Source organism: Poecilia mexicana, unplaced genomic scaffold, assembly GCF_051168715.1.
Source record: "Poecilia mexicana isolate PSO_F unplaced genomic scaffold, ASM5116871v1 scaffold_4, whole genome shotgun sequence".
Classification (NCBI taxonomy): Eukaryota; Metazoa; Chordata; class Actinopteri; order Cyprinodontiformes; family Poeciliidae; genus Poecilia; species Poecilia mexicana.
The window spans coordinates 18,771,717-18,797,044 of NW_028263373.1; the positions used below are offsets into that span (position 1 = coordinate 18,771,717).

The 25,328-nt window shown below is 40.3% G+C and overlaps 2 protein-coding genes across 3 annotated transcripts in view; both read right to left on the reverse strand.

The window, feature by feature from the left end:
• Positions 1-477: 477 nt before the first annotated feature.
• Positions 478-2,262, reverse strand: ndufa7 (NADH:ubiquinone oxidoreductase subunit A7). The gene is made up of 4 exons (XM_088005048.1): positions 2,121-2,262; positions 1,849-1,898; positions 817-954; positions 478-654 (listed from the first exon to the last, which is right to left on the reverse strand). Exons 1-4 carry the CDS (start codon positions 2,169-2,171, stop codon positions 567-569), a joined length of 327 nt encoding a protein of 108 aa, XP_087861174.1. The 5' UTR covers positions 2,172-2,262; the 3' UTR covers positions 478-566.
• A 792-nt stretch (positions 2,263-3,054) lies between these two features.
• Positions 3,055-25,328, reverse strand: part of mast3b (microtubule associated serine/threonine kinase 3b) — a 41,805-nt gene continuing 19,531 nt past the window's right edge. For both annotated transcript variants that reach the window (XM_014980516.2, XM_088005049.1), the window contains 24 exons: positions 24,938-25,010; positions 22,932-23,010; positions 21,518-21,675; positions 17,764-17,839; positions 17,209-17,418; positions 15,481-15,582; positions 14,978-15,110; positions 13,850-13,914; positions 13,175-13,266; positions 12,885-13,093; positions 12,517-12,655; positions 12,219-12,351; positions 11,972-12,137; positions 11,314-11,415; positions 11,040-11,162; positions 10,315-10,427; positions 9,986-10,152; positions 9,688-9,809; positions 8,792-8,992; positions 8,384-8,610; positions 8,156-8,278; positions 7,924-8,060; positions 7,177-7,361; positions 3,055-6,490 (listed from right to left, as the gene is read on the reverse strand). In XM_014980516.2, the coding sequence (XP_014836002.2) occupies positions 5,436-6,490; positions 7,177-7,361; positions 7,924-8,060; positions 8,156-8,278; positions 8,384-8,610; positions 8,792-8,992; positions 9,688-9,809; positions 9,986-10,152; positions 10,315-10,427; positions 11,040-11,162; positions 11,314-11,415; positions 11,972-12,137; positions 12,219-12,351; positions 12,517-12,655; positions 12,885-13,093; positions 13,175-13,266; positions 13,850-13,914; positions 14,978-15,110; positions 15,481-15,582; positions 17,209-17,418; positions 17,764-17,839; positions 21,518-21,675; positions 22,932-23,010; positions 24,938-25,010 (4,190 nt within the window). In that variant the 3' untranslated portion in view covers positions 3,055-5,435. The remainder of the gene's footprint in view (positions 6,491-7,176; positions 7,362-7,923; positions 8,061-8,155; positions 8,279-8,383; positions 8,611-8,791; positions 8,993-9,687; positions 9,810-9,985; positions 10,153-10,314; positions 10,428-11,039; positions 11,163-11,313; positions 11,416-11,971; positions 12,138-12,218; positions 12,352-12,516; positions 12,656-12,884; positions 13,094-13,174; positions 13,267-13,849; positions 13,915-14,977; positions 15,111-15,480; positions 15,583-17,208; positions 17,419-17,763; positions 17,840-21,517; positions 21,676-22,931; positions 23,011-24,937; positions 25,011-25,328) is intronic.

Sequence of the window (25,328 nt, forward strand, 5' to 3'; positions counted from 1 at the left end):
AATTAGGTGCTAAATAAGATAATATTCTTACTTATTTTTGTAAGAAATTCTCACTGTGTATATTTTCTCATATCCTAAAACAACCAAAAACAAAAACACAAAGGAAAACAAACAAAAACCAGTTTATTTTACTCAACTATCCAAAGTTTATCCATCTGTGATAAACCTCAGTCCTCTGATGCTAAAAACTATTTCCAGCCTAAAGCCATGTTTGATTTCCGATATCAATTTATTCACTCGTTTTGACAAATGTCAAAGTCACAAACACATGCTCTTATGTTACCTTTCAATATCAGTCTGCCCTCTTTACTTTATTTTTAGGGCAAAGTTGACAGTTAAGATTTTTTACTCGCAAGTTAATAACAAAAAGCTTGTCCTCCTAATTCAACTGGATATATTCTTGTGTCTGAGTTGAAGAATTTATATTATGTCAAATTGTTAAATAGTTGTTGTGATGAATAAATCAGAAACAAAAACTTGAAACAAATAGCATATTTTATTCACAATTTATTCTATTGTACAAGATACAACAACAGCAGAAGCAATCAGGAGGCTCAGGTTGCTGCTCAGAGGTACGGCTGATCTGTGGACAGTGGTGGGGGTTCATAAACAGTCCCAGGCGTCACGGGAGCCTTTGTTGTCTTAGCAACCTCACTAAAACATATCAAACATTGTTAAGAAAACATTAGAAATTGACACATGAAAAGTTACTCTTTGCAAAGTGCAACAGATCTATTGTCTTAAAGAACTGTAGGTGGTTTACTTTAACACTGGCGGAGTTTAACATGCTCAAAAAGTCAGACAATTTCATTTTACCTCCCAGCAGTAAGAGCCTTCTGTGAAGACATCACGACCGTGGCGGGCACCGACTCTCTGCGGCCGTCTCGGGTGTAATAATAGTTGTTGGCAAACTTGTGGCTCGGGCCTACGGGCAGCTTAGGTGGTGGCTGTGTCCTTATAAAACATGGACAGACATCAGTAACGCCGCCTTCAAAGATTTTACTGCATTGAATCTGCGTGGAACTTCAAATCGGCTTTAAATTATTTTTCTTTATCTACAGAAAATAAATGTGTAATCTGTGGGCGGGGCTTTTGTACACTTTAAATTATTTTTAAGTGTTATTTCTTTTTTCAATCTAGTAAAGACCCAATTGGTAAACCATGATTGGCAGGATGTGTGCGTGATTTATACCTTGACTGTACGTGGCAATCTGAAGCTAATAGACGCCAAATGATATTTTCAAATCATTAAATTTTATCAATTCATGTCTTAAGAGTGCAGAAATTTAGGTTAAGTAACTCCAAATTTTCTGCATATAATGGCTATATGTTCACTGACTAACATATAAGTAGTTAGTGAAACAACAAATTACAAATTTGGAAACACCGAGATCTGAGGTTCGTGCATGTTCCTTGTATTAAATCCCAACCTTAAACAATGGCAAACATGCACATACTTTGGGACCCAGAAACAAATCTGGGTACAATTTAAAGACGGATACAAACCCTTAAATCTATGCTAAAAGAGGATGTGGCTGTGACAACCTATCAGGCAAGACATGTTTGTTTCCTACTTCTAGATGTGTCTCTGGTCCAACACATCTGAATCAAATAACTGCTTTGTATCCTAAAAATCCAGGTGGTAATGTTTTCATTATTCAATCCAGGTGTGTTTACGTAGAAAGTGCAGGACACCCGGTCCTTGAGGACGACAGCTTCCTCCAGGCTATCTACCATGCAATGGTAGCTGCAGGTGTCAAAATTAAGGTCTTCTTTTCAGTTAAATGGTGCGTTTTTAGAGGGCAAAAAATAGCTCCACATTTCACAGCATGGTGGATTAAACATTACCTCTTTGCTATCTCCTCGTAACGCAGCTGCAGCTTGGATTGCAGGTCATGCTGGGAAATAAACAAAAGTGAAGGTTTAGTGCAAACGTTGCATTTCAATCAAATCTACATAGAGTTTACTTCTCATTAACACTGTTAAACATTAGCTTGACAGAACCGCTGCCTAGCTGGGCTAACCGTCCGGATTTATCATCACCAGGACACCATTTAATAAATTAAGTCCCAGATTATCAAAGTTTATTTTAGCTCTATGACTATAACTTTATTTCTTACCCCAGCCAGTAAATTTCGAAGTCTCTGGATGATTTTAGTAGCAGTAGCCATGCTAGCTGTTGTTGTGAAGGACACGAAGCTTCTTCTGTGGTCTCAGAGTTTCTCAGCACAGTAGTGACACCCACCGGCCATATGGGAGAACTGCTTGATTTAAAATAGAAGTACAATACAACGTTTTACTTCTTGTTCGGGTCATCAAAGGGTCTTTAAATAAAGAGTGCCTATTTTACGCTTAATAACTCACAATTTGATGTAATTTTAAAATTTGTGTTACTTCACCTTTTGTCATAGAACAGAATCCTGTCATCTGCAGAAGCACTCAGATGACACAGTTGTTGGGAATAAGAGATGGACAAGTGCAAAGAGCAGGTGAGACGGCTGTAGAAGAAGAGATTCTTTCATAAAATGAAAAACATTACAGACAGCCCTGAGTATTCTCTACATGATGACATAATACTATGTCTTTAGTCAGATTTGCTCTGATACTGACCACTACAGGACAACGTTCTTGCCCACATCCATCCATATCTACAGCTCCTTAAAGAGCATATACAGAGTATATAATTTACTCAAGTTATGTTTATTTTCCCTTTTGAACTAATGACCTACTTTGGAACCGAAAATGAACTGATACAGTAACAGTGATATAGTTTTAAATGTAATCTAAAAACCTGTGGAAACCTAATTATATCCTTTACTATGAGCACACTTCTGCAAATTTTACACTTTCATCACGTTCGTGAACATAAAGATCTGCAAGTACAGAACATTTGCTTTAATTTCTTGAATCCGCTTTCTTATATTGCCAAATTTTATTTCATGAACCTTACAATAGATAAACAAATACCCAATAAACAGAAGTCTATTGTAACATCATCCAGAGTTTGACTGAAAACCCGGTTTCAACGAATCAAAAGGCAAGAAAACAAAGGTGTCAAAGAGAAATACAAAGTTTATTCTTTGCACAAGAAAACACAGTACAGGGCAGCAACGCCGGTATACCATGCAGTCAAGTATTACAGCTGTGTGCTTGTCTCATGCAGCATGCACTGAACGGAGGAATCCACAGGAGAACACGTGCACATGTACAACAGCTTATTAAACCTGCCGGTTTGTTCATTGAGAGCTTTTTAAAAAGCAGCCGACTTTGCATCTGCTGATCTTCAGTGGCCTTAAAGGCAGCTGCATTAAACTTTCAGTAGGTGGAGATCAGCACAGTGATGATGCATATAAAAACATGTGATGGAGATCTTCACTAAAAATAATTAAAATTTCACAACTTCAATGAATGAACTCATTTTGTTACACCGTCTTGTAAGATTAAAACATTACCTTCCCTCTGAGATAATCATCACGTGACAAAATCGGGTTTAGTGCTTACTTGGCTTCTGTAGGTGCACAAATCTAGTGGTCTGAACTACATTTCCCTTCACCACTCCACTGTGCTTTTTATATGAATTCTCAAAAATGAGGCAGCCAAAAAAAAAAAAAAAAAAAAGATGATCTTTCTGCTTATGTGGACGTAAACATACAAAAACAGTTCAGTACCAAATTACTCCCTAGGAACAAATGGCTTCAATAGAAAAACAGATATGCAACTTCTGTATTTGTCTTCCATTGTATCAAAGAGGATCAAATACAGCCATGTGATATAAAGTATTCATACAGTACATCGCATGTTTGTTTGTTGTAAACAATTCAGTCGGACTACAGGAAAAACTGAGCCATAAAGTGATCACTCCACTTCAGTAACAACAGCAATATGCAAGATTTTCATCAGGTTTGAGGACCTAAAGAGGGAGGAATAGGGGGCTTGACTGACTCATCAACAATTAACGGATAACAAATCGGTACAAACCAGAACCACCAAGAGAAAAATAGGACAACCCCAAAACTCTCTACAGAAAATATGTCAAATGTAACCAAACAAATTGAATCATGTTTCCTCAATTTGTCATTGCCCCTGTGCATACACTAATACCGCCTCCAACACATATGGAGATGCACGAAAGCTTCAATATCAAAATATACATCAATATTTGTACAAAAACAAAGACACGGAACAGCTTTAGTTCAAAGAGCTCCAGGACTTGGATTCGCTGGAAACGTGTCTCTCTGCCGGTTCCCAGCCGCCTTTCACATTTAGTTACAAAACGTACATCAAAATAGTGCACTTTTCCCCGTCTGATGTAAACACCACTACACAATAAAGAACGTAGAAGAGGTCAATGATGCTTGGTCTCTCTCACAACACAGAAGAAAGATAACAAGTAAACAATGTGTTTTTTTTTTTTTTGATTGAGATAGCAGGTAAAAATGTCATAAGATAAACACAACGAGGATTTAAATAAGCAAAGAAAAAAAAAACAATCCTGTTTTCTTTAAAACTCTTCCAGTTTGGCCGCTCGGCAGGTTGGAGCAAGACGTCACAGCGCGACACAAAGCAATGTCGCACTTGGAAAAGCCGCAATATCCACAACTTCATGATTGTCCTATTTGAAGATCGGGATGCCAGAGGGGAAGAGTTGCTTTAAAAACGCTTCATGTGGAGTTGTTGGTTGTAGCATCAGAGATATGTCTTAGGGAGGACGGTGCACTGATATCATGGCAATTCAAACTCTTCGGATCTTTTAGTCTTCGCAACAGATTGCACTTAAAAGTTTCACCCAGATTGGAGTCTCAGTGGGATTTGAGACACTGCTCTGCTCTGATTGGTTCAATGTGAATGAAAGAAAAAAAAATAAAACAGAGCTTTGCAAGAAATACAAATAATCAATTTTAAAATAAAATAAAAGGCTGTAAAGCCACAAAACGCAGAGGCCAAGCAACAAAGTCCAAGAATGTTGTCTTCTGTGGCTGAAACTATGAATAATTCATGTATCTCGCAGTGTGAGTAAAAGACTAATAGTCATCAGTAAATCTAAAGCTGCCCTTTCAAATCCACTCAGAGGGGAAAAAAACTAATCCTAATTTCTATAAAGACTTATCACTCCATTTGGTCCTACAATTATCCAGCATTACCTTGATACCACCACAATTTCATTAAAAAATAGACATTTTTAGAAAACAAAAATCCATTCAAGAAACATAAAAGCACATTTTATGGATACAAAAAGCTTTAACCTTGGCTGTTCAGACGATGAGAACCTTTCCTCATCCCTCTTCTTCTTACAAACATAATAAATACAACCAGAAAGTCTGCAAATTTTTCCCATACAAAATTCAAGTAGGAGCTTCTTCCGTGTGTTTAGTTCATTTGGGTTTAAGCGGAAACAGCTCGGCTTCCTTCAAAGTTCCCCGTAAAGCGATAAAGCGTCACTTTTTGGGGTTTTCTTTTTGCCGGGTTTCCTCACTGCTCTCTGCGCTCTGGGCCTGATGAGCTGAGGAAGCGTCTCCCGCTGACTGAGACTGATCAGACACAGGACGCTCTGATTGTTGTTGCTGGGACGGTGCGATCTCCACCTCAGGGTCTTCATTTCCATCCTCTCCGTCTGAGCAGGGCTCCCACTCATCCTGCTCCTCGCTCTCTGTTGAACCCTGCACAGCGATCTGAGGGACCAGGGTGAACCTCCTGACCACTGGCACTTCCAGCTCCACTTCCTCTCTGCTCTGCGGCCGACTTGACGTCCATGTCATCCTGTGCTTCTGCTGCTGCAGGGGTCTTGTTTGGAGTCCTGAAGATGTGGCGATTCCCGTCGCCAAGCAGCTACTGCTGCTGCTTTTCTCCTCGGGCTCGTCGAAGCTCACCTCCTGCACCGCCTCCTGCTTTTTGAAGGAGTCCCGTCGCTCAGACAGGTTGAGTTTGCGCATCACGACCAGCTGCTCCGTCCTTTGACCGCCCCCGTAGGCTCCCAGTCTGCTGTGGTCTGCGCCGATGTAAAAGCTTCCACAGGCCCCCTCTACCTCAGAGTCGCCCAGCAGGTCACCCTCGCAATAAAACGGCACCTCCAGCGTGTGCCTGCGAGGGGCGTATGACTTCTTATCGGCATGGTACACGCCAGACAGTTTCTCCGCTGACTGCACCCGCTTGAGTAACGGGGAGCGAGGGGGCTCGGCACTACGGGGCCGGACGACGTGCCGGACGATGGTGGGGGGCGATAAGGTTTTACCGTGATAGGTGTGGAGAGTTTTGGCAAAGCCCGGCAGAGGGGACGGCGAGCGCTGTGGGGACAGAGGCTGGTTGGAGGACGACGAAGAGTTGCAGGCCAGAGGAGAGGGTGGGATGTTGCTGGTGGACTTCCGACGGCCCACCTTGGTGAAGCGCTGCGTGCTGAGCTTGGAGCCAAGACCGTGCAGAGAGTTGGGCCGAATGTGTGTAGCAGGAGAACTGGGAGAACTGGAGCAAGGAGACGTACTCTGGGGAGAGTTGTCTGAAAAGGAAGGAGAAGACAATAATCAAAGAATAAACAAAAAATATATGAAAATATTATGCAAAAACCACCAATAATAACTCCCTAAATACAGAGGTGGGTAGAGTATCCAAGAATCATACTCAAGTAAGAGGAGAACTACTTTAGCTTATTTTCACTCAAGTAAAAGTAAAAAGTAGCTGTACAAGTAATTACTCAACTACAAGTAAAAAATGTATTTTGGTAAAATGTTTGTTTACTCAAGTATTGAGTAACTGATCAAAACATAAATAATTTGATATTTGAAAATAACAACATCGAACAAACCAAAATGTAAAGTTATGTTGAAATTTTGACATTTTCAAGATCAAAATAAAAATAAATCGTACAGGTGACATACTTACAAAATCACAAAAAAAAAAAGACATTTATCCAAATCAGTTTATTTCAATCTAAAACTTATGAAACTAACAAAAAAACTGCAGGTGTGTGTGTCTGATGAATATCATTACTCACAGTGGGCAGAAATTTTACTCAAGTAAGAGTAGTCATACCTCATAATAATATTACACAAGTTAAAATACAGTATAGTAAAAATACTCTTAAAAGTATTTTTTTTTAAATGTTACTCAAGTACATGTAACTTGCTACTCTCCAACTCTGCCTAAATCCACCAGAACTTTAGGACGTCTGTATGGTTGCCTCACCGCAGCCCTGATGATCTGGTGCTGGGCTCCTGCAGGGTGTGGAGGGGCCGGGGGACAAGCTGTGTGTCGGGGAGCCTGGGAGGCTCTCACTGGAGGAAACGGAGTGATGAAGACCTGAGGAGAAGCTGCGGCTGCTGTGCATCACCGTGCTCTGCTTGGACAGCTTCTTTAGGATGGTCCGTCGTCTAAAAAGCAGAACAGGAACAAATATGACTGGAAGTAATTTACCCAAAGATTTCAACTGGCCTTTTCTTCAATTCTTCCAACACTTAAAGACTAGATAATACAGTATATCAATAAGTCGCAGTTTTTTTTTTTCACAGTTCAAATGTTCCAGTGCCTTATGCTTTTTTTCGTCTTTGCGACACTTTTCTTTTTTTTTTGACTAATATGACTTATACTGTGGAAAATACAGTAAGTAAAGAGACTCTTGGAACCATTTCACATTTTCTTACAATAAATACTTCAGGGTGTTATGTTTTTGGATTTTATGTGAGAAGCCAACACAAAGATGTACATACTTTTAAAATGGAAGGACGCAGAGTTTTACATTTTTGAAATTAAAAATCTGCTTTGTGTTGGTATATTACACAAAACCTCAATAAATACATTGCAGTTTGCAGATGATAAACTTTACCATCAGTCGAACACTAGGTGGAGACGTTGCTGTCCTTTACAAGCCTGATAAAGTAAACAAACGATGACGACTAGGGCTGCAGAGCTGCATCTGATAGCTCAGCTCTTTACCTGTCGTAATTATCTCTTTTTCTGCTCTTCTTGCTGCGTCGGGCCATCTTGCCTTTGTGTTTGGTCTTCCTGGCTGGACCCACTTTGATTGATGTGTTCTCCAGGGCTATGGTCTGCAGAGCCACTTTGTTGCCACTCTGCACGTTTCACAAGAATACAGGTATTAAAGCAACTTTTAATAAAAAAAAAAAACGAAAGGTCAACTGAACATTGACCCAACAGGCGACTGTACCTTCAGCAGCAGCTCTATCAGCTCTGGGTGGACCAGGCCCTGCACAGACTCTCCGTTCACGTGGGTGATGAGGTCTCCGGTGCAGAGACCTGCCTGGTGAGCCGGGCTGCCCTCCTCCACACTCTGTTTAAACAACCAGCAGAGGAGTTTCATTTCAGCATTACATAATCGCCTCTTTAAGCTTTAAGGTTGACATCATCCAAAACAAGCAAAAACAGAAGAACCCACCGACACCATGTGATGGACAGTGTAGACGTCACTGTCGCCCATGTAGACCCGGATGGCCTGCAGGGTGAAGCCGTACTTCTTCCCCGACGTGTGGATGACAATCGGAGGCTTTAGGCTGGCGGGGCTGAAGGAGAAGTCTCTGTTAGGCGACGAGTCACGAGACGAGGGGTTGGAAGACAGCGAACGTGGAGAAATGGGACTGGGCTGGAGGCCGCTTGGTGAGTCGTCTGAAACAAACAAATTAAAATACAGTAGGATATTAGTCTCAACTTTATTATTCCAAGTTCTAAATCTCAGCTTGGTGATCCCTTCCTCTGCTTCTCAGTTGTTTGCTTTACTGTGTTTAAAATCTGAGAAAATGAAACTGCTGAGATGATCCTTTGCTCTGCTGGACGCCTGCTGGATCACCTGCAGTGATGATGAGGGACAGGGCGGAGACAGACGCTGACTTGGGAACCTTTCCTCCGCAGGGAAGCCTCTGTCTGTCCGGTGTCTCCAGCTGGTTGCCGAAGCGACGGGGGCCGGCTGGGTCCTTGGGGGACGAGTGTTTGGCTCCAGTGCTGTTGCTGCGAATCCGGATCCTCCGGAGGTTTGACACCACCACTTCAGCTGCAGATGACAAACATAGAGGGTAAATAACATTTCCCCTGTTTACGATGCAACTAAGGCTACGTTCTCTCAGCAGATCTTGATGCTTTATTGTGATTTTTTTTTTTTTTGCTGAAATCCACATTTTTTTAGTATTGGTCTTGTATACTACTAGTAAAAGCGACCACATCTGTGCTGTTTACAACCCCAAAGTGACCCACATATGCAGAAGAAGAATGTAGAAGTCACGCAGCAGCTAACTGTTTATGGCAGTACAAAAGGATTGCCGCTATCTAAAGATTAATTTTAAGTTGCTGAGCATTGGAGCCAATATTATCACCACAAGATCACAAAAGCACAAAGGAAACTAATAAAAACAAATAACCAATAGCAACAGGCTTTAGTGGAGCATTAACTGGAACTTCTTAAGAGAAGAACCACAAGTGGTGGGATTGTGATGTGATGCGCTTCACGGACAGAATTATTTCAAAATTATAATTTTCAGGCCTTGTTTATGTCTGGATTTACCACATCGAGCTTCTTTTGGTGCAGAATTAAGATGCATGTCTCACATCAATGACGCAAAAGCTTTGAAAACAATTGGATACATATCTGATTTAGTACCACATATGCAAGTGGCACAAATCTGGGCCACATTTGCCTGCTCTGTGAATGTAGCCTAATTGTGAATGAAAATGTGTAAGGTCAGGGTGTACCTTCATCGTCGGTGGAGAGGGCGAAGCGGGGCATTGTCTCCAGGCTGTGGGTGCTGCTCATCACCAAGGGACTCGCGCTCCTTTCAGACTGTGAGGAACTGGAGGACGCCCGAGGGCGAAGGCTGCAAAAAGCCAAACAGTGGATTTATTGGAAATATCTTCTGGTAGAAGATCAAGCTAACAAGTCAACACACACAAGAACTCTAACATTTATCATCTGTTTCCTCAAATATCTGCTTAGAAGCCCTAAAAAAAATTAAAAAAAAGAATCACAACACAAATGTTTACAACTGCTCACCTGGCCATGCGTGCAGAGTGCCTGTTATCCAAACAGCCGTCTGCTGGGCTCAGGGACAGACTCAGCCCCCCGGCATCGCCACGGTCCTCCTTCTCTTCGCTGTGGCTCCGGTCTGAAGAGAAGCTCAGGTTGGATGGTGTTGCCAGATGTTCTGTGCTGCTGTAAACCTTGAGAGAGAAATAGCCCAGAGGGGGTAGGGGGGGATCAGGAATTACTGTACAGTCAGCAGTAGCACCAACCTTACTATTTTGAATCCAAGGTTTATCTTTTGAAACAAAGGACAACCTTTTCAACTGTTTGTTTTTGATGTTGGACATAGCAGTTTTTACCTTACTGAAACGATGAGACCAGGAGGAAAACTGCCTGATTTCCAAAGATGACTCCTCATCATTAGTTTCTTCATCTTCATCAGACGCCAAATGATGGTAGCGATCAGAACGAGCTTCACACAAAAAGAGAAGAAGCTAAGAGCTACAGGAGCATGAACTGCACACAAAGAGCATGGTGGAGTCTAAATGCAAAACACAATATATAGAACTAATTACTTGGACTAGTACTTCTTTGTAAACACATTTCAAAAAGCTGACGGTTTCATCTTCAAATTTCAAATTAAAATGTTCACTAATCTGCTTATTAGGTATAGTAGAAGGCTGAAAAGGGAGCTGTTACTTTTGTTTTTCAGCACTTGTGTGGCTTTTTACCTTATGGCTAAGGTCAAATGTTCAAAAAACAAACAACAAAAAGACAACAACTTTTACTGTAACTGACTAGCTGGGTATGTTTCAGATGGGGACGAAAACCTTGCATGTTATTGACAAACAAGTTTCACATATTAAGATGTAAAACATGCTTAGCTGAAAACTACTGTGTGGCTCTCTGGTGTATTTGCAGGTTAACGAAAAGAAGAAACCAATGCAGGACTGGGCAGTGTGTGTCTGTGTGTGTGGGTGTTTAGATGCCAACGGTCTGAAATCTTCTGGGAGCAAGGTTAGGAAAACAGCCCTGTCCACTGCTATGGTGTGCTTTGCAGCACAGGTTCTTAACTGGAGCTTACTGTCAAAGTAGCTGGTGTCATCTTCTGCTTCCAGCTGAGGAATGAACTCTGCTTTTTGTCTGAGGAGTCCATTCCAGTCCAAACCCACAAAGAAAGGGTGCTGTTTGACCTCTGAGGCGCCACCTGCATCCACAAGGTACTCAGTTTCAAGCTTCAATCAAACAATAGTTCAAGTTCAGGGCTCCTACGGCTCTCTATAAATACTTTTTCAAATGAATTACAGTCTAAGTGAGTTTTAATCAACTCATTAGGCTGTTTTTTTAATTAACTCTACCTGTTCCCAGTCGTTCTAAAGGGCTCTGCCAAAGCAGGCGGGTGATTAGGTCCTGAGCATCAGCAGGTAAGGCATCGTCTCCCTCTGGCCAAATAATTTCATCTGAGAATGAAATAAACACAACACATTTAACCAATTGATTAAATGATTTTTAACATTTTTCTAAAAAAACAACAATAACAAAAACAATGTTTGGATCATCTGCATTGATGCAAATTTGATTGACTTCAATGTGAGTAGTTATAATAAAAAGAAATCAACCATTTCGGCTGCAGGGTTCAGACATTTTTCCCATGAAAATATCTGGTTTCCAATGTAAATAACTGTTTCCAAATTTAGGTTTTTAATCAAACGTTAGATTGCACTTTATTACAAAATTGTGCAGTCTGAATATCAAGTACTTTCAAGGACTTAATACAGAGATCAGGCACTTTCTGAACCTTGAAAATATGTGATTGAAATCTGAGACTTTTCAAGGATTTCAAACATGGATGTTTGAAGGTGAACCCAGACTTATTGCCACCAGTTCTGGGAGCACAACAGCAGTTTGCTAATAGGTTCTGACATGAATGTAATTACCAACCGGACAATTACGTTACAGCAAGAAGAAAATGCATGAATGAATGGGTGCTGAATACATTTTCACATCAACACTCACCGCTGACGACCTGCCCAAAAAGTTCTTCAGGTGTGTCTCCAAAAAACGGAACGCAGCCAACCAGGAACTCGTACAGGATGATCCCCATCGCCCACCAGTCCACCGGCTTTCCGTAGCCCTGTCTGAGGATCACCTCTGGAGCGATGTACTCGGGAGTGCCGCACACCTGCATGTGCAGACAAACAAAGACCAGTTCTGTCATTCCTTGTTAAGCTGTTGGTTTGTCTTCCATCAGAATCTGCTTTACCTGTTTGTCGACAAATTCCCTCGTGTCTTTTTCTATGTGACCCTCATACAGGTTGGTGGTCATGTTCATCAAGCCGATTTTAGACAGTCCAAAGTCGGTTAACTTAATGTGACCCATGGATGTGATCAACAAACTGGGAGGTGGAAAAAGAGAAACGAAAAAACATGAAGCACATACAAGTCGTTATTCCAAATTCTGATTTGATGAAAAAAAAAAAAAAAAAGGAAGGGAATCTTGGTTTTTGATGTACACAATGATAGAATAGTGTTAATTTAGCAACAGTGAGACAGTTTCTCACTTGTCAGGTTTAAGATCTCGGTGCACAATGCCATAGTTGTGAAGGTACTCAAGTGCCAGGACTGTCTCAGCAAAGTACATTCTTGACATTTCTACAGGCAGGGGGCCCATATTCTTCAGCAAGTTGGCACAATCTCCACCTAAAAAACACAGAAAACAATAAAAAAACCGATTGTCTAACAATTTCCTATTTCAAACAAGATGAAACCCCGATTGCTAGACTACAGGATTTTTCATCTTTGCATTTCTTGTGGAAATGTTAGGTACCGCCCCAAAAAAGTATATGTGCTTTACCCACCCAGTTCAGATTTAGCCAAATGTTTTTAAGTTTAAAAGTTAAGCCTTAGCGGCGCACTTGCTGAAGTTTACCTTCTACGTACTCCATGACCATGCAGAGGTGGCGCCGTGTCTCAAAAGAGCAGAACATGGAGACAACGAAGGGGTTCTCAGCAAAAGTCAGGATGTCCCGCTCCACAAACGCCTGCTGGATCTGGTTCCTCAGCACTAGGTTCTGGCGGTTTATCTTCTTCATGGCAAAGCGCTGCCGTGTCTCTTTGTGGCGGACCAAATACACCGCCCTGTTTAAATGAAAGAATAATGCTCATAACAGCACAATATGAAGACGTGGAGGAACGGTTTGCTCAGGTCAAACCTCTTACCCATAAGCTCCATTACTGATGAGTTTGATGGTCTCAAAATCACTCTCTAGAGGTTTCCTTCGGGTTGGAGTTAGTGTCTGCGGGGCTTTATTCTGGACAAATTAAAGAGGAGAGGAGAGGAATGTTTGTAGCATTCTGGCTGCATGTAAAAGAAATAAAGCATAGAGTGGGAGGCTTATAGTGAATATCAGCTAAATATCAGCTATTTGCAAGAAGTTTGAGATTTTGGCTTGAAACTCCTCAGCTTTCATTCCAAAAAAAAAAAAAAAAAAAAGGTTAGATGTGGTGGGAGAACAGTCCAACCTTTCAGAACGTTTCTCTTGGCGGCTCGCTGCCAAATACTACAATACATCTCCAAATAAAAAGTTGGGATAATGTAAGACTGTACTGGCAGCAAAAGGAGAATATATACACATTATAAAACAAGTGGTCACAGTTTTATGGCTAATTCAGTTTACATCTGTACAAAGTGGTGTATATGCAACACTGACATTATTACTCATTTAAATGTTTATGGTTCCCTTTCGAGATCGAAAAAACCCACTACAGTGAAGGAAACAGATTCTCCTGAACAAGTGTAAACAAATTTAAGAGAAGTATGTTTAGAGTTTATTGAGTCGTTTACTTTTATTGACAAGTCCAGTCCCTTCCTTATATCAAACGCTGAAGACTTACCTCTACAGCAGGCTCTGGCTCGACTGACACTGAAGGACTGGCGTCATGTTCAAGCTGTACCATGTCTGTGCAAACCAGAATGAGATTGATTACTAGCACACAAAGTATCCTCATCTACTATTTCATTGTCCCAAGGAGTTTTCTCATGAATCTGATACTCCTATCTGAGCTTTATCGTGTTTTTAGCTGTAGATGCCTAAAGCCCTCAGCAGAATTAGATTGGAAAGTTTTATCAGCCTAAAGGGATTTCCTGAAGAGCAGCCTGAATTAAAAAGATGAGTTTTCCTTCATCAAGAGCTTCAACTGCTGCAGAATCAAGGTCAAATTAAATCACACTACAAAAAAAGAGGTGACTATAACTTGTGGGAAAACAAAAACAAAAACAAAACAACTTTCTTTCAGGAGGCAAAATTCTTTCTTTCACTGTAAATTAACCAACAAAGAGGGGCTTTAATTACTTCAACACAACTGTGATTACATAAGAGCATAAATGCTCACAGTGCTTTAAGCCCATCAATAAAATTAACCACATTAATATGCAAATGTATGCAGCAAGGCACTGCAAGCCATTATCAGATCTTCTATTCCATATGGATGAAGTATGAGGATGAATTCTCCTCTGCATACTGCTGTTAAGTTAATACGTTCAGAGGAGACAAGGTGTTTCATCCTAATTAAGCTAATTATCCATTAAATTAGCACAGATTTTTTTTCTATACAAACATCTATATCAATGAGTGTTGCATTTCTTAATATCTGAAACTTATTAGCTTTAAGTGTCAGGGAGTTACAGCGATGGCTAAGGGATTATTTAAATGCAAATTTATGCAGCCTTATCATCAGATCATCCTCTCCATATGGAATAGTTGTGGTGTAAGCATGAATTTCTTACCATGTATAAGTGATCATAAAAAGTGTTAAGAGAACTGAAATAAGAGGCTCTGCGGTAACCAACGCTGTTAATGAAGTATCTGTGATTTCCCCATATATATACTGAAATAACAGAGATCTCACATGGAAAACCTCATCTACATGGTAGGTAACACAACTGATCTGAAAATACTGATTTTGTGCTACAAGAATCATGCATGTGAGCCACACTCGGTAAAAAAAACGGCTTTAATTTACCTTCCAGCAGGTCTCGGGTCAGACCCAGCTGGCTGATGATGTACCGTGGGATGTCTGTCTTGATCCCCTGTCCCACTTTGGCGTGACCCTCTGCTGCCTCAAGCAGGTGATAAAACTCTTCTGGGTCAAACTCCTGTCAACAGCATCCAAGAGTAATGAAAGAGGAGAGTTTGAGGCTAGGCTCCTGTCAGTGTGTGTGGCGTGTAACGCACTCAAAGGTCTTAATCAGCACCTCAAGTCTAGTTTCTGCTGATTTATTACTTCTAATAAAACTCCGTATCCAAATATTTGACAAAATCAAATATTTTTAGATGAGACTAGTGTATTGTTTATAGCGAAGCCCTGTTTTAAGGATCCGATGAATTCATTTAGGGAACTTCTGCAGAAATGAAAGCCAGGATATTTCAGTCATACGTCAAAGGGGGGGGGGGGGATCCAGAGCTCGATAAGATTTAATAATCTTATTTTCAATTAGGAAGAGCTTTTCTTCTTCCGCAGCTTACCAGGCATTCGAGGAGACGAGCCGGCCGAGAGATTATGATGAGGATCTTCCGCACCAGCTGGGTGATGACGGTCACCTCCTCGCTTTCAGAGCGTTCGAAGGCCTGGGAAAGTGTGGAACAGCAAGAGGAAAATTTTACACAATAAATAACTTGTCGGTACTCTTTTATGTTTTTACTCAACTTGTTATGCCAAAAATGAAGAGATGCAGTGCTAACTGTAATAAATATAAACTATATTATGAAAAGCTAAAAATGTCAAAGTTTCAGACTAAGCCCTCTTTTAGTAATCTGTAAAAAAAAAAAACACACAGTCATGTTTTACAAGAGAGGGTAATGTAAACACATAAAGTAGTGTTTACATCACACAAATGGAAAAATATATGCCGCTGAGTAGGTTCCTGATATCACCGTCTGGAAAGTAGGAAAGAGTTTGTTAGTTCTGTCTCAGTTGCTGACTTGGCCAGGCATCCTTGGTTAAAAATATGATTGTTTCAAGATAGTATTTACAACATTTATAACAAAAAATACATATAACATGATCTAAATGCTTTAACAGATAACATAAAATGTATTATATTTCATATGTTACAAAGTAATATAACAAATTATTTATTACAGTTGTAGTAGTTATACTACTACTACTGTTGTTGTTGTAGCACTTTTTTTTGCCAGTTAAGCCTATTTAACATAATAAATGGTCTAAAGCAAAAGGAAAATTCAGAATAAAAATCTGCTAAAGTTATTAGCATTTTAAGCCAATGTGCTCATTTCACAAAATTATCTACATTTATCCTGTTCCAGTGTATTTGTTCTTTAGATTAATTGAAGTAGCGTAATCTACTGCAGTCAGCTGACTAAACAACATGAAACTTGTGGCTAGCTAACTGCAGTTTTAAAGCAGCATTAGCTTAATTAGAGTAATGGGTTGATGATTGTTTAGTTTTCACACACCAGTCGTAGTCCATGTTTTTCGCAACTGGATGCGGCTAAATCTGTCTTTGTTGTAATCAAAGGGAAAAGAGCAGGAGCTTTCTGTCAGGCAGTTGGGTGGCAGTGTGCAGCAAAGTAAGTCACTCGGACAGACTTCACTGAAAAGACATTAAGCCAGATGTATGATGGAAACCTTGGCTTTTGTTCTACTGCAGCAGATATAGAGACAGATTTCTTGAATGTTTTTCTTCTCTCCATGTTTCTCTTCAACAAAAAAAAAAAAAAAAAGAAAATGGAAAAAAGCTACAGCTGGGAAACAAATATTAACTCATGTTTGTGGAAGAGAGAATTTGTTCCACTGTATGGGAACAGACTTATCAATTCAGCTGGATGTACAAGTTGGCCAGGCCCTATGCCTGCAACTATGTAAAAACACAGACAGGGAAAGAAGCTGCTACGACCACTGGTATTTTGTCAGCATAACAATTTAAATTACTGGGTTTTACATTTTTTATGTATATTCAATGTTTTTGGATTATGCTTAATTTTCACAAACTCTTCCATGTTGGCTTAAAGTGCCTCCAGCCTTTACACAGGCTTTCAGCTGCCAGATCTATTGTGTGTTCCTCTGCCTATCAGACGATTATTGACTGACCTACGTGACTGTGCATTTCACTCAGGCTCAGTCAATCTGCTCCCAGTACTTTACTGCCAATTATTATTTTTTGCTTAAAACTCCTGCGTAAAATCTGGGAAGCCCATTTCTGACATAATTTCAGCAGCTGCCTGTTTTCTCACCTCATGCAGCAGCTTTTCCAGCTTTTCCTGCAGCTCAGCGAAATAGCGGGAAGTAACCAGGCCTTTCTGAGACTTGTCCAGACAGTCTCTGACCAGCTCGACCAACTGGTGCTGGATGAAGCCCAGCACGCCGTCAGCCAACCGGAGGGAGCTGTCTGGAGAGTAATGGGTGACAATCTCCAACAAGCGCTCCTCCATCTGGGCTGTGGCCTTCAGGCAGGACAAGAACACAAACACACAGTTAAAATAATCAACAGAACAGTAAATATAATTGTCACTCCCTTGGTGGCACCAAATGTCCTTTATTTCCTGTGGGTGGATTCATATGGCTGTATCTCTTTACCCATGATTCATTCAACAAGCTTTTAGCACCTGTTAAGGCTTGTAATGCACCAGGACTGAGCAAATGCGTCTTAATCAGTCTTAGAACGGTATGTTTTGAGAAACCCCAGTTGTTTTTGTCTTTTACAGATTAAACATCCCAAATTTAGACTTGCTTAGATGTGTACGTGTGAAGGCAGACGCGCAAAGTGTAAGGTATCTTTTAATACTCACCCTCGGAAAACGTTCTCGGTAAACATGGTTCATCATGACTATCTCGTTATCAAAGGAGACGGTGGATCGCCCGGGACTACAACAAAAACAAACAAAAAAACTAAGGTTAATATCAGGTAGAGATCCTCAAATCCAGGTCTCACGGTCCGGTATCCTCCGACTTTCAGATGTGTCACTAGTTCAAAACACCTGAATCAAATGGCTGAATCATCTTCAGTGTGCAGCCAAGTTCTCCAGTTTGACTAATGACCTATTTCATTGAATCAGGTGTGTTGAAGCAGAGACAGGTCTAAAAGTTGCAGGACATCCGCCCTTTACGACAGGAGTTACAACCCCTGATCTAGGGTGACTGATCAATATTTCATATTTTTAATCAATACATAATTAAATCACTATGTCTTCTGGACTACAAAGTGATTTGAATGTAGATACTGTTAAGATATTTACATACGGCGTGAAAGAAGTTTTTTTTTTTTTTCTCATATCTGACTTTAAATTGTAATAAAAGTTTCCCGTTTTAGGTCCATTAGGATAACCAAAATGATTTCTGTTTGAAAATAATTATTTCTGCCAGAATTTTGTGAGATTTTATCAAACTTCATATTCAGGGGTTTTCATACATTCCCCAGTAATTATAGTTTAGTTTGCTGAAATTGCGCCCCATTCCTCCCGACAGAGCTGCTTTAACAGATGTCTTAAGATGTTGCTTCAGTATTTCCATATTATTACTCATAATGAATGTTGTGCAGCAAAATAATCACACAAGTATCATGCCCATATTTCACAGTTGGGGCGGTGGTCTCAGGCTTGCAAACTCACCCCCTTCTTTCCTTAAAATGGCTATTTTGGCCAAATACTTTTAATTTTAGTCAAATCACAGGACATGTTGCCAAAAATGTAAGACATTTGTTAACATGTGTGTCTACAAACTGTGATCTGGCTTTTGTTGTAATGCCTTCTTCCTTTCAGCCAATGTTACTACAAGACTTGTTTTACTGTGGATAATGAGACTCTTAGCAGCTTCAGACAGCATTTTCACATTGTCAATTTCTTTTGTTCTGAGGTTCGTACATTTCACACCAAAACAAGCTCATCTTTAACACACATAACCCATCTATTTCCTGAATGGTCTGATCCCAGGGAAGGACGACATGGCAGAAAATGTGTGTTTTATATCATTCAATGTCATTAAGTATCAATTAGTTTTTTGTTCTACAAAATTGAAATACTGGCGACTGGTCACGTGTTTCCTCTTAAACTGTTGTACTCATCTTCCCCACGCTATTGTTTTTTTTTCTTTTTTTTTTTTCAAGCAATTATGAGGCACAGTGGCAAAACCTGAAACTGCAGTGCAACAGGTTGTTGCTAGCTTACCAATGGGAGAGTGAGTTAGTTGATGCCACCACCCTGGCTTAACTGGCTGTGTGGTTGACAGGAAAAAGCCTTCCCGTTGCCCACATGTCCCAGAGTCCAAGATCAGAGTTCAGTGAAATTACTGAACATTCTGTCAAATGCATTTCTTATTAATAGTGATCATATATTATATCGCGACATATATTGTTATTGATTTATTGCCCAGCCCTGTAGGATCCCGAACACTCCTATGCTGTCTCTGTTCTCTTCCTAATATCTTGGCTGATTTTCATTAGATTTTTTTTAATGAAGTCACTGAAGGAAGTAGTGATATGTAATGTGTTGACACAAGATACTGTAAAAGGAGTGGCTCTGTTGAATTAAAAGTAATGGATTAACAGTAATCGTAAACCTAAAAACCATGACATCATCATCTGTAATTTCCCAAATTGTTAAAGTGAAAGTAATCTATAATAATCTGCCCAAACAACAATGATTGTTATATGACATAAAATTATAATGACATATAATTTTATGTCATTATTTTGATTAATTTAAATGACGTGTAACACGAGATGTATAGTCAGAAGAGAAAGGCTGTGTCCTTTTATAAGTGAACCTGGTTTCAACTGTCCATAGCACTCAGATCATCACTCTCTCTAGACATAGAAGCAGTCTGCTAACTTCACAGCATCTAAACAAACGCACATAAACTCATTATGGTTGTGACGGACAGGGTTTTCTAGGTCAACTTCAAGGCGCATGTGATTTCATTCTATCGAGAGTGAAGCCAGAATTTTAATTTGACAAGACCTAAGCTGGAAAAGCTGCACTTATGGTGGATTTCGCTGTCAGGCTTGAATGTTTCTATATAAAACATATCTTTACCAGCAGCCGAGGCTTCTCTCAGCCAAGCTGAGTGAGTCATCAACACCAATCAATTAGTCATGTACTGCAACACCACTTCAGCATTTAAGCCAATGAGATAAGCGTATTTGAACTGCAAATACTTGCTTGATGGAGCTTCAAACAGAACAGATGGAGGGAAAACCTATCACATGCAAACAGGCTCCCCGGGCCATTCCTTTATTTATTTATTTTTATCATGAAAAGACAGCTCTGTTGCTCTGGATGGCTGCTGCCGAACACACACACTGCTGCATCTCTCGGATCAAGACCTCCAATCACCTCTCTTTTCCCGAAAACCAATCCACCCTCGATTACAGTTCGGCAGCTTCATCAAGGAGGCGCTCCGTTAGCTAGCACGCCCACGTACTGCACACCATGGTGCCAGAACATGGAGCACTCAGGCAGCGCGCAAACAGCACAGAGCAGAGCCAACAGACAAAAGTTGTCAAGATCACACTGGCCTGCAGTCAGACCTCCACCTGCCGGCCTACTAACAGGAACGTGCCGGCATTAGGAGGTGAGAAGAGGCGCTAAAAGCTGCGCTTGTCCAGGTCATCGTGACATCTGGTAGTTTGAGAGCTAGTTGAAAACCTGCAAATCTCTGCCTGAAATTAATCTGAAATATTTTCTTGCATAACAAGCGCGAGTTAATCCCGTTAGAGGGATTACTGTTTTTAATCTGCATAAAATATCAATCCAATATCTTCATCTGCACAAAAGAGATCATAACGAGGGCTCACACAGAGCGGTGCAACAAATGAACACTTATGTAACTCAAAGTTAACCAAAAGTAATTAAAGTATGCAAAGTGTTTTGTTGCACTTTTTTACTTTCCATCCAGAAAAATGAGCAGCTAAAACTTTCTCTTCAAAATATACACTGAGGGTTCTTACTCATTTTCTATAGTCATATTTCCAGATTTTCCAGACTAATTTCCTGAATCCTCAGTCCTTTTAAAGAGATTTATAAAAGTATAAACACAAAGATTCATTACAGATTGTTGCCAGATTTAAAACAAGGATCCTGCAAAAATATGATGGATAAAAAAAACATGTTTTTCTGTCATTTATTTATTCCAGACACATTCTAAAGATCAAAAAAAAAGTTTTAAGGCAGGAAGTGATGTCACATTGCTATTACTTATATTACTGTTTCTGTAAGTACCAATACTATTTGGTGCCCCGATTGCAGTTTTCTGGCCGATTACCAATCTTTAAAAATGCTGATTTAGATTTTGACCGATCTTGATTTTTTTCTGAAAAGTTGCTGAATACAGCTACAAAGACTCTAATTTGGCATCAGTGGAATGACTGTTGATAACCTTGCATGTGCAGACGTGACCTGGCAGAGGAAAAGGGGGGCAGTGGCTTATAAAATCGGTTTCTTGTGCCGATGACAGATCTCTCAAAATTAAGGAAACATGGGGTGTTGATTTATTGGATAGCTCCTAACAAATACAGACAGTAAGCACATATTTTTTAGGATTATCTACCTGAGGCTCCTTGACCGAGGTCGTATGACCGGTGAGGGCCGTCCGTCCTCATCAGTAATGCTGTCTGTGCTGCGGAAGTGCTTGAAAAGGAAGTGGAGCTCATCTTGGGTTGGCTGGTAAGGAAGTTGATGAAGGCGCTCCTGGGAGGATGAGGATGACTACACACAGACAAAATTAGATCATTATTCTTATTAGATCATTCTACTAACCCTAACCGTTTTGCTTACATTTACTTTCACATTTTGTTTTTGTCAGGCTATTAAAGCGCTGAAGCTAGAAGCAACTGTGATAAACTTCTGAAACAAAAATTATTCAAATAAAAGAAGAGGCTACGACTCAGCAGAAGAGCTAGGGGATGGCAATGGAAAAACATACTCAGGAAGCAACACATAGCAGTTCATATCGGCACTAATACAAAGGAAAACTGTCTCAAACCGAATGAGTCATGTTGCAAAGAGGGCAATTATGATTCAAGCCGAACTATTTCGACGAGTTCTTTGTGCAGAAATTTGACAGTGTCAACATCGCAAATTCATCAAATCATGTTTCCTTTTCGTCTTGGAAGCCAATGTTACTTGTTAGCCCTGCCTTTTAGGGGCATGATTCTGAGAAAGAAGGATGAGCTAATAATCCAGAAAACCACAAACATGATCTGACAGGTTGGACTTCCTTCCCTCTGTCTCCAATTCAGGGCGTCTGTGGAGGTTTTCTGATGGGTCTCAAACTCAAAAAAATGAGGAGTAAGGACTGAAGTGTTTGTCGGAAGCAGGCAGGAAATTAAATGCTTCTGCTAATTTTGGAAGGAGGGTAAACAATAACGAAAGCAACCAAACCACTTCTTTTATAAATATTATATCTGAAAAGGCCAATGAAGACCTTTGAAGAGATCACTGGTTCTCATTGACCTTTGGGCCTACACTGTCTGACCCTGACTAATTAACTACCTCATTAAATTCAACACATCTACTCTGATTACAGATCCTCCTCTCCTCTCATCAAACTTGCCATCTGAAAATTTCCACCATCACCAGACATTTTGAGATTTCTTTTCAAAAATTCGTCTTTCAGCAAAAAAACTTCTGCACGCTGGTATTGTCGCAAATATAAAAGGTTTTCATGAAAAGCCATCAGAAATATAATCTTTTAACACAGACTCTTTTATTACACCCCTCCCTTATTAACATCCAGACTGCGTGTTCTCCTTCTGATGTAGAGTTTCTAAGACTGCGAGAGTGACTCATTGAAGCAGACGACGCAGATAAACAATTAGCGGTTTGTCATCTTGGGCTTGGCATTTTCTGGCCCTCATTGCACAAACGAAATGTGCTACTTGGGCTGACAGAAGTGTGAAAAATGCTTTGGCTGCCTTGTGTCAAGCAGCGAGGATGTTGTTGCGTTTCTGGGGGTCACTTACCGAGACGGTGGAGCTCGGCGGATTGGTTCCATAGCCGGATGAAGGGAGGGAAGCCAGAGACCATCGTCGGCCCTCAGCTCTGAGACACACGAGCAGAAGCGTGTTATGTAAGCCTCAGCAGCAAACACATTAGTTAGTTAGATGTGAGGGTCCCTATATGAGAGGCAATCCTGTTACTATAAGAGCATAAAATTATTGCTCATATTCACGTAGAAGGCTTCTTCTTATTTTATTTTATTTTTTTTATTTACAGCATCCCTGTCTTATCGGGCCTGAGGCAATGCTTTAGAAATTGAAGCTTTACGTCAGAAGGAACATTTTGTGAAAAACAAACAGAAAAGTAAGAAGTGAAGAATTCAAAAAGAAGCTACCTTTCAGCACGAGCCAAATGACTGAGATCAGGACAGCAAGTGGGGGAAGAGAAAAGCAAAGACAGAGAATCTGTAAGTTTCAGGATTCTTGCACAAGCGATCCTGTGACCTCTGGCATTCAGCTGAGGGATTAGTACTGACAACACTGCCTTCCTTGCCAGTTTTCATTTGTCCAGATACAAAGAGTTAGACGACACAGAAATTAATTTCAGAGTATTTCTTTTTACATAACAGAAAACACCGAAGTCTTGAGCTGTGCAAGTTTGAAGTTTCTATAAATGTTTTTTTTTTTTAAAGAGTGAAAGCATGGCATCTCAGAGGTGAGAAGCACACTAAACAACACCTTTAAAGCATAAGAACAGACACATTTATATGTGTTTGCACACACTTGTGATACCTTAAAAAAAAGGATTATGTCTGTTTTATTACATAGTTAGTTACTGAAATACTTGTGCAGACTGAAATCTCCCAAGTTATTATATAATATTTCTAAGGCTAAAATGTTTAAAATTAAATATTCATCCATTAGCTTTCATCTCTGGTAAGATTTTCGCTTAAATCAGCAAAAATTGTCTCTAAGCAGAGGGTTAGAGGGGAAGCACCTAAAACGCTCATCAGTTTTTAATGACTGTTCTCGAGTTTCTCCGAGGTGCAGCCGTACTCGAAGGGCTCGCACGCCTGCAGCAAGACAAGCGTGTTGTCAAGGGAACCCGATTGAATGATGTGCGAGTGGGCTTCAGGGGCTAGCCTCGGTATGTTTGCTCTCCTCCTGCTGAGGGGGAGTCAGCTGTAAGAAGACCTGGCAGAGGAAGAGGAGGGAAGGTGTGAGCGCTCTGGGCTGAGTCAGCCTCCATCACCGTACTGCTGCTTCTCCTTCCTTTCCTCTTCCTCTGTCCTCTTGCTCTAGAGGGGGTTCCCTGGAAACCCCTCCAAAGCGATATCAAGAATAAAATTTAGCTTTTTTTTTTTTTTTACCTTTTGTATATGCGTTTAGTTCATTTTGATTGTCAAGTTACAAAAAGCTACAAAAACTTTACCTACTTTTAGTTCATCTTGGTGATCCCTTGCATAGAAACATATTACAGTCCAAAAACCACAAACTACAAAGTAAATTGAAACGAGATGCTTGCAAAGATTGTATAAAAAGACACACAACACTCAGCTGTGGGAAAACCAATCATTTTTCGAAACCTGTCTTGATGAAATTAAAATGTGTTAGATTTGGAGGGAAACGGGGGAAACTCTCATGCCAGAGAACAGCATCTCAACTCAGAAGTACGGGGGTGGATGCATCATGTTGCCTGGGGGAGTGGGGGGGTTGTGCAGAAAAGACTGGTGCACTGCACAAAATATACATTACATGAATAAATAGAAATAATTTTGGTGAACGTAACTGATCTAAAACATGAAAAGTTTAGCTTAATTTGATCTCAGACAGTGAGAAAAAAAAAAGAAGATATTTAGGTAAACATCAGACTTCAGTAATGTGTGTAATAAAGAGAAATACAATTTAAATCAGAATGCTAAATACAGGTGTATTAAAAGCAACTATGTTAATCAAAAACTATCGAAGCAACCAAACATAGATGTAGCCCAACAGGAAGAACAAGCTTTCACCAGTTAGGGTTGGCATACCTCCGGGCAAATGGAAAGTTGAGGCAGGCACTGGTCGACACATTTCGAGGGCTGTCTAGAGGGCTGCTCACAGCTAAACAAGGAAACTCAATGTCATTAGCAGAACAATTCACAGCTGTAAAAACAGACACATGGCAATAGCACAAGCAAACTGTCTCGGGTCTGTTTGCAATGGGCAATGTCCCAAAAATAGTGACGTCATGTCTGGAACCTTTAAAAAGGGAAACATAAGTCAATAATGCCGAAGATCCAACATCAGAGCTCGGCATTACTTTTCCAAACATTACGCCACCGATCTGCAAACAGTAAAACCAGGGGAAAATCCTCAGTCTGCATTGTTTTTGCTGGAATCTGGGGATGCGGGTTCACTAGAGACTGTGTTTGTTTACAT